The 9037-nt window shown below is 40.1% G+C and overlaps 1 protein-coding gene across 1 annotated transcript; it reads left to right on the forward strand.

The window, feature by feature from the left end:
* Positions 1-1723: 1723 nt before the first annotated feature.
* On the forward strand, positions 1724-9012 carry LOC124147316. Its single transcript, XM_046517992.2, has 3 exons — positions 1724-2066; positions 6044-6218; positions 7406-9012. Exons 1-3 carry the CDS (start codon positions 1954-1956, stop codon positions 7598-7600), a joined length of 483 nt encoding a protein of 160 aa, XP_046373948.2. The 5' UTR covers positions 1724-1953; the 3' UTR covers positions 7601-9012.
* The last annotated feature ends 25 nt before the right edge of the window (positions 9013-9037 follow it).

A 9037-nucleotide genomic window follows, 5' to 3' on the forward strand; every position in this document is an offset into this window, starting at 1 on the left:
GGTAGCCTAAGGGTTAGAGTTCGTTCGTCAAGCCGAAGGCCCAAGTTCCATTCCCCACTTTGGTACAATCACTGGTGTGCTCACCGTGACGTTGTAGGATTATTGCTGAGAGCGTCGTAAAACCATACTCACTCTCTCCTGACATAACCCTGGAACATCACTGTCTTTCATCAACAAGTGACGTCATTGCGTTAAACAACGTAGACATAGTGCTGCCCAAATATCGTCAGTTGGTATTATTAAACACATTTATATCCTTTCTTTAAAAAACATTTTGTAAAACATTTGTTGTGGCAACTGCTACATGCACATACGGTATATCCTGGTCACATGCATGCAGGATGTCCTTTATAAACTGCAATGTCACACACACGCACACCCACAAACACGCACACATCCTTGATTGACGCCAGATCAGTCACGAAAACGTCCATGTGATTTACTTGCTTCCTCTTGTTATATTCATCATAACGCACTTTCTATATTCATCATAACGCACTTTCTATATTCATCACAACGCACTTTCTATATTCATCATAACGCACTTTCTACATTCATCATAACGCACTTTCTATATTCATCATAACGCACTTTCTATATTCATCATAACGCACTTTCTATATTCACCATAACGCACTTTCTATATTCATCATAACGCACTTTCTATATTCATCATAACGCACGGCATGTCTTTATTTTTAAGACCACGCTGTACCGGGAGGTGCTACATTTTCTAAACCTGTGTTACTTGTGGCTGTACAATTAAAGGTAAGAGTCAGCGTGTGTCTGTGTGTGTGTGCGTGTGTGTGTGCGTGTGTGTGTGTGCATGCGTCCTAACAAATGCTAGTTTTAACGTGCTATCCCACTAAGATACCATACCGTAAGTAAACATTGATACCCCACTCAAACAGTATACTCCAAAACTCTAAGCCGACCAGTCATTCTTTCATCCCCTTAATGTCGAGCGACAGGCAGGTTAACAACAAGTACCATATTTTATCGTCTGGTGTAACCACAGCAAGGGATCCACTAAGTATATAGAACTACCATACATGAATGAGTAATTATCACACCTTACATGAAGATCTCACCTTTCTGATTAGCTACAAAAAAGGGCATTTTTCTATGTACCCCGCTGACTGAAAAGGTATAAAAGTCCACTGGGAAATGCCGTTCTTATTATCAAATGCAAGTTAGCGAACTTAACCGAGAATACCCGTACATGTATCTTACCGTACATTGATATACCAGCTTCTGATTGGTTAAGGAGCTGGCAATTATTTTCCATGTAGCCTGCTCACACGCGGGGTACAAAATTCTTGCAGCCCGCTAAGAAATCAGTCGGAACACATCTCGTTATCCCGCTCGTAACCCTTGAGATTCCGAAATGAACCGATGTTTATCCGAATATATTATTGGATAAAGAGAAGTAACTCGGTTCGTTTGCGTCGTCTGCCCGTTATGTATTTTTTACTCAATAAAAGCGTAACGACTTTTGCTAACTCGTTGGCATATATTCCCCATGAATGAATGTCTGTTCGTGGTATATAGGCTCACATACCGGGTACACCACACCGTATACCCCTAAAGATCTGTGGACATCTTGTAGTGCATGTGTTTACGTCGTCTGCTAGCGTGAAACGTTTCTCTTGCCGTCCCGGTGAAGACATTCGAGATAAACGGGAGAAATGATAACATCGTTGTCAACCGGTCACTCGGGGTATATGCTGTCACGTACGGTGTGCATGTGCCGCGGTCCAATGTCAACCCCGACCTTCGAATTCCGGCTCAGGTCCATGGTCGGCTTGAACACAGGGTTCATCGCGCCATATATCATATCATTTACCTATCGATCACATGAGGCATTTCGCACGTGCGATAGAAGCAACGTAGAGGCGGTTATATAACAGGAGCTGTCATAACCAGACCCCTATAACACCCTGCCGCGGTGACATGGCTTTTGAAAGTGCGATCGATATCAGCTCAGTGGCAAGAAATTGGAGTTACGTCCCTTTGTGCGTCGTCTGCTCGTCGATCTTGGCCCGTGACAATGTTTTACTAACAAGGTAAAAATACAAATAGATACTTTTTCACAATTCGATGTTTTGGTATTTTATTCAAATAATAACTCTTTACGAGGTCAATATGCGATAACAAGGACCGGAGGACGGGAGTCCTTGTTTTCGTACACTGACCTCGTCAAGAATAATCATTCGTTTTGTTATACCGAAATTCACTTTAAAGTTTATGAAGTTTTTAATCTGTCTTATGTTCATAACAATAACTTAACTAGGAAACGTGAAGTTTTCGTATACCAGACGCCATCTTGTGTTCCTGCAGACGAGTCAATATTCATCACGTGCATGGTCTATGCTGATCATGTGACGAGTCTATATTCGAGGTCAGTGTCAGTCACATGATTTCGGGGTCTAAATTTAAACGTATTGTTTCGTTACGTTGTACGGATTAACCAACGGAATTGAAGATTCGTAATAGAGGAAGAAAATAAAATGTTTATTATATGGCAGTTTTCATACCATACCCAACATCAACTTGAGACCCTCGTATCTGGTTGATTTATTGTTTAACGCCTCACTCAGCAATATTTCAGCTATATGACGTCGGTCTGTAAATAATCGAGTCTGGACCAGACAATCCAGTGATTGATATCATGAGCATCGATCCACGCAATTGGGATCGATGACATGCATCAACCAAGTCAGCGAGCCTGACCACCCGATCCCGTTACGACAAGCATTTTTTGTTTTTTTTGGTTTGTTTTTTTTTACATCATTTATTCATGTTGATTTTCCACGATTTTACATGTCCCTGTACATTGCCACGTGGACTGGCATACCAGGGTTTATATTTTTATATTTGGGTTTGAGTTGCTTAAAGCAATAATACTCATCTAAATATTCAGTACGCATTTAATTTTTTCTGCAAGATTAACATTGTTATACTGTAGTACTTTGTATTGTATTTCTAGTTCTCTTTTAAATATTCTAAAAAGGCAATCGGTTTCAGTTACTTTACATCTGTACACAATATACTTTGCTTGCAGTATTAAATAATTCATCAAAGTACTCTCCTCTGTGCCTCCTTCTATACCATACAAAACAATATCTCTGTAATTACCATAAATCTGATTATGTACATTAACCTTCGCCCACTTAAAGAATTCTATCCAAAAGGGTAATACATTTGAACAGTAAAACATATAATGTCTAATAGTATCTATAGTACCACAATGTTCACATACATTACTTTCTTTAATGTTAATTCTATTTAAATACTGATTACAAGGAATGATTGAGTGTAGAATTTTGAATTGCAGTTGCATAAACTTGTTTCCAATTCTCATGTCCTTTAAAACTTTCCATTTAAAAACATCTTCATTAGCAACTTGGAACACATTATAGATTGTATTATACCAAAATTTACTTTTACAAGGTGTGTCAGCAAGTCTTTTTCCTTTAACTTCAGGATGTGGTTCAATTTCTATAGGACCCGCGTTTTGGAAACTAAACATGTTCTTTACGACAAGCATAGTCACCTTTTACGGCAAGCATGGGTTGCTGAACACCTATTCTACCCCGGAATCTTCACTGGTCCCCCCGTATCAGTGCTGAGGCTGACATGGGAACTCGGGATGATATGGGGGTATGATATGAAAACTGCCATGTAATATCCTCTAAATATCATAAACGAATGAAAATTTAACGCTTATATTCCATGGTGTATTATCGGTATACCAATATTTCTTAGGCTTATCGGGTGAGTTGAGGTGAAATGGGGTTTAACGACACTTTGAAGAGAGTGACGATCTTGCACGTGTGTGTGGTTGACGTGTCATCATGCCCCGACGTCGTGAGACGTTGCACATTACACCAATCACTGGTTGATGTGGCCCAGAGTTTATATAGCAGGACAGGTGCGGCGTTAACCAGCAAGTAAACAAACGCGTATAAACAACTGAGAAAAGTAACTGAAACGGGCATAAACTACTCATAAACAAATTCCATACGCCATAAATATTTTCCAATTGACTACAAATAACATCTGCGGCATCGCGGTGACGTCAGTTGCCGATAATCAGCCTGAATGTTTTATTCAGTCATGGAATTGTTAAAAAAGATATTTTCGTTATTAAAATCTTAATATGGCAAAGTAACAAACGTGTTGTGGAATTATTTAAAACCTTTACTTATTAAGTAAGCATTAATACTCGTATGTACCTATCAGGTAAAGGTTGTTGTATGTACTCAGTCATTAATGCATGTTTACCAAAGTTGACCATAACGGTAAGTACAGTCATCTAAGGCCCCGCAATTCGTTGTAAAGAGCTGCGGCCCTTCGGGGTACCAGAAACCTATGATCGTGGGTTCGAATACCAGATTAGTATTGATTATATTTTTATTATTTGTCAGCACCATTCCCGTGCACATGGGTTTCACCAAAGTGGTAAACGTCTAAGGTCTGCATCACTCCGGGCGTTTCTCCCACATGAACCAGACACGCCGTCATATGACTGAACTACTGCTTAAAGCAGGCGTACTCACTGACTCATATCTACAAAACTCGTTAAATCGTAGGTGGAGCACTCTTACTTACCTGCTAATGGTCATGGCGTATGCATTTGAGTTTGACGGGCCCTTTTAGCCCTGTAATCTGATCGTGGGTTCGATTCCATATTCGTACTGATTATGGTCCGTAGTTTGTCAGCACCATACCATCCATGTCATTGTAGATTCATTGAAGTGGTAAACGTCTTGGACCTGCATCCCTTTGAGCCCCCCGTTCACATAAGCCGACACCGTGATACTGTTCAAAGCGGCGTTAAACCCTTCGCACTAACTCACTATGTGGATGTTGATACCTTATTTACACCCGCAAATCTGGAAACATATTTTATCGACGTTGAAAGACAAGACTGTCTTGGCATCTTTCCCCTAGAACATTCTTTCTACGGGTCCTCAAACAATTCTACCATGAATTTGGATTTTACTTAATTCAGATTGGTCAATCAGAGGCTATTAAATCACAATAAACCCCCTCTGATTGAAACAGCTGGTCTGAGGGCCGCATCACCGCGGAAGCTAATATTCATAGAATAGTACTATTTTCAGTCATAAGGTCAGTCAGTAGGTATATCTAAATAATTATATCTATAATTACAGGTTAGAAAATACACAGATGCGGTTACTACAATTTTCGAAGGATGTGTTGCATTATACATATTCATTCAGAAAACACGATAGAAATCAACAAAGGGAATGTAATTACGTTTTGAAGACAACAGCGAGCTTGGAATATTGGCGCTTTTCTGTATACGACTATGACGTCATATCTTTTGCGTCACAATGGGCGATTTGACGTCATAATGGTGACGTGCGATATAGAGCGAAAGCCTTGCAAAGCTTGCTTTTTTTCTTTAGTGATGCCCACCTCAGGTTAGCTTACCAAGTTGCTTATATGCTTTCAATGCCTGTCATATGTTCGACGGAAGTATAACGGTGATCCGGGGTAGAAAAGGTCTTCAGCAACCCATACTTGCCATAAAAGGCGACTCAATCTCATTAAAATCAGATCTTAGTTCTCGCTACCGCTAGCGGTAGCGAGAACTAAGATCTGATTTTAATGAGATTGAAGGCGACTGTGCTTGTCGTAAGCGGCGACTAACGGGATCGGGTGGTCAGGCTCGCTGACTTGGTTGATGCATGTCATTGATCCCAATTACGTGGATCGATGCTCATGTTATTAATCACTGGATTGTGCGGCGTAAACAACAAATCAACCAACCAAGCTTTCGGTCCCATGAACAGCAATCAGGTTTTAGTATTGCCCAAGAAATTAATATGTCCATATATATATCTGCACGTGGGCCGATTACCAACACTTAAGAAATCCATTCAAATATAAAAGCAGTACATACCAATACTCACGTTACAATCGCACCTCATCACGTGACAGTACGTATATATAACATGTATACTTTGCGAGTCGCATTGCTCTCCTAATATTTCAACATTCTGTGTTTCAGCATGAAAAGCCTGACGGCCATGGCTGTTGTGTATGCTGCACTAACAAGCCCTGTCTCCAGTGGCGACAAATGCGTCGGTGGCGACGTCAACGGCTGTACGACGTTGTTCAAGTGGGTGCCCTACCAATCCACCTTCACATCGTCCTGTAACAGGCACGATGTATGCTATGCGTGTGTAGGTAGACCGAATTAATAGTTTCAAACTTGATATGTTTGTTTGTTTATTATTGAACGCCGCACTAAGCAATATTCCAGCTATATCACGGCTGTTTTAATAAACGAGTCTGGACAACATGAGCATCGATCGACGCAATTGGGATACGATGACATGCATCAAGCAAGTCAGCGAGTCTGACCACTCGGTCCCGTTAGTCGCCTCTTACAACAAGCATAGTAGCTTTTTACGGCAAGCATGGGTTGCTGAAGACGTATTCTACCCCGATCTTCACGGGTCCAAACTTGATATGTACCAAATGCTGAGATATATTGTATAGACGCCATACGAGACCACTCTCCTTTAATTGTCAATTACTGACCATTCATGAGGTCAGTATCATGTTCCATGGACCCAAGAAACTGATACTGATGAAGACCACGCAGGACAATACCACTCATTCTTCCAACTTTTTCAATTTGTAGACAGTAATTAGCAGTGTCTTCAGTGTAAAAAGTACTGCTAACAGCTTCAGTATCAGAGCCATTAGTGATGTCATTTGATTGTGATGTTATGGTAACCAGTGACGTCACAATGGTCTGCAAAGCATTGTGATGTAATTTCATTGCAGCGATATCTACGGTGTAGATATCGCTTGATCTCATCCAAGCGATATCTCCTTTGGGAGCCAGTTTTGGATGATAAATAAAATAACACCCTCGTGCCTTTTGAGATATAAAATTTCGACACTCGTCGATAAAGGTTTAATCATGTTAATACTCCTCAGCAAACCTCGGAGTTTTTCACTTTTATCGACTCGTGTTGGTATATTTGTTATCAGAACACACTCGGTGAGAATCTCTATTTAACTATTAACGTGTATCGTTCATCCCTGCTCTCTCGAACTATATTGTTTTGTACTGTATAAACCCTAATCTTTCAGTTTCCTGAAAAACGTTGAACGTCCTGAACAATATTGTTTTATATTGTGTTGTACAAGCACTGCACTCTCATTTTCCCGAACTATATTGCTTTGTATCGTATTGTATAAACCCTGTCCTCTCATCTTCCTGTTGTATTATAATCGTCATAACGGCAACTTCAACGTTGCGGTATAATACGCCCCGTTGTCAGATGTTATATTAAAGTAATTAGTATACAATATTTGTATTACCTCCATGCGTACATATAAAATCAACATTTTTCAGGGATCGAAATATTTCAAGTCACAAGAAGAATGCGATAAGGCCTTCAAAACAAACATGAAAGCAGAGTGCAGCAACTTTTCGTGTAAACTATGGGCCAATCTTTACTACCTGGCAGTGCGGACGTTCGGGAGGTTCTACTACAAAGATCCGCACAAGACGTGGTGTGGCCAAGCATGGGTCCTCAAATGCCTGTGATGAATGTCTCCGCTTTGCCAGGAAATAAAATAGCTGAACAGCTAAATGTCATGTACGTGCAGTGATTACTATAAAGTTAAAACATGTTAAGGACCACCCGATTCTCACACATTCCTATAGTTAATCCGTCATGCCATGGCAGATTAACTACAGTAATATGAACGAATCGGGCGGTTCTTAACTTGTTTTAGTAGTATATATTGTGCTTTACTTCTGTCAACGTGAACGGGGCGGTGTGGGTAGCCTAGTGGTTAATGCATTCGCTCTTCACGCCGAAGGCCCGGGATCGATTCCTTACATGGGTACGACGCCTATGCCTGGTGTCACCAGCCGTAAGATTAGTTGTTTTGAAACTTTCGCATCTAGATCAGGAGTATCTACATTTCATTGTTGTCTGTTTGTTTCTACTAGAAATGCGTATACATTTAAATTGTCAAATTGTCATGACATGATGAGTATATTACTGATAGATCCTTTTGTATTGAACGTCGTGCTATGGCTGAAAGCCTTTGCGACGTAAAACTTCATATTTCCATTCCGTTCCTTTTGTATTTTATACTACTACTGCTGCCACTGTGGTTATTACCACTGTTATTACAATATATCTATTACATGTCAAGCATCATATTAGTTATCCAATAATTATATAATGCGCTGTACAGCTGTAAATGATATTGTTTATCTGTATGTGTATATGGGCCAATGGCCTTTCATACAATAAAGATTGATTGATTGCCGGAAGAAGGTGGAATGAGAGCCAATTTACTTACGCAACATCAACATTACCGTTCATAGAGAGTGGTGCAAACCTAGAAACATTATCGGGGCAAATCGGGATCGAACCGACAACCACAGGTTTCTGGCGTGCCCAAGGGACGCAACTCTGCACAGCGAATTGCGGCGCCTTTTACGAGTGGGCCAACAGTGCCCCCTTATAATGGCTAAGACAATGATGTGGTATAATACTCCCAATTGCTAGATGTCATTTTGAAGTATATAATATCTCTGCCTCCATACTTCATATAAACGAAATGTTTTTCAGGAATCAAAATATAACAAGTAACAACAAGACTGCGACAAGGCCTTTAAAAATACACATGAAAACGGAGTGCAGCAAAATTACTGGGACCGCACGGTTTTGAGTTCCGCTTATTTTTTAATGTTTTTTTTAAGTATCTTATTTACAATACAGAAAGACGCTCGGTTAAAACTGAAAGTATGTTCACGACAACAACATTTATGGTTTTATGTTGGAGGTTTATGTTGCCTTCAGTTTCCATTTGTGAATAGAATATGAAAGTCATAAACTATCAGATCTTTTTGAACTGGATCACGTGTATTTTTTTATCACTTTTCTGTTTCTATAATTACCGGTGGTGCAGGACATGATTTTACTTTTCGCAAACACTTGGTGTCATCACTGATGTCAGTGATCTT

The sequence above is a fragment of the Haliotis rufescens genome, unplaced genomic scaffold, assembly GCF_023055435.1.
Source record: "Haliotis rufescens isolate VD_foot unplaced genomic scaffold, xgHalRufe1.0.p SCAF_26, whole genome shotgun sequence".
Classification (NCBI taxonomy): Eukaryota; Metazoa; Mollusca; class Gastropoda; order Lepetellida; family Haliotidae; genus Haliotis; species Haliotis rufescens.

Bases quoted from the DNA above. Each gene is read 5' to 3' on its own strand.
- LOC124147316 (XM_046517992.2), top strand. From the start codon at position 1,954: ATGGCTTTTGAAAGTGCGATCGATATCAGCTCAGTGGCAAGAAATTGG. The intron at 2,067-6,043 runs GTAAAAATACAA...TCTGTGTTTCAG, and splicing joins GACAATGTTTTACTAACAAG to CATGAAAAGCCTGACGGCCA. The intron at 6,219-7,405 runs GTAGGTAGACCG...AACATTTTTCAG, and splicing joins ACGATGTATGCTATGCGTGT to GGATCGAAATATTTCAAGTC.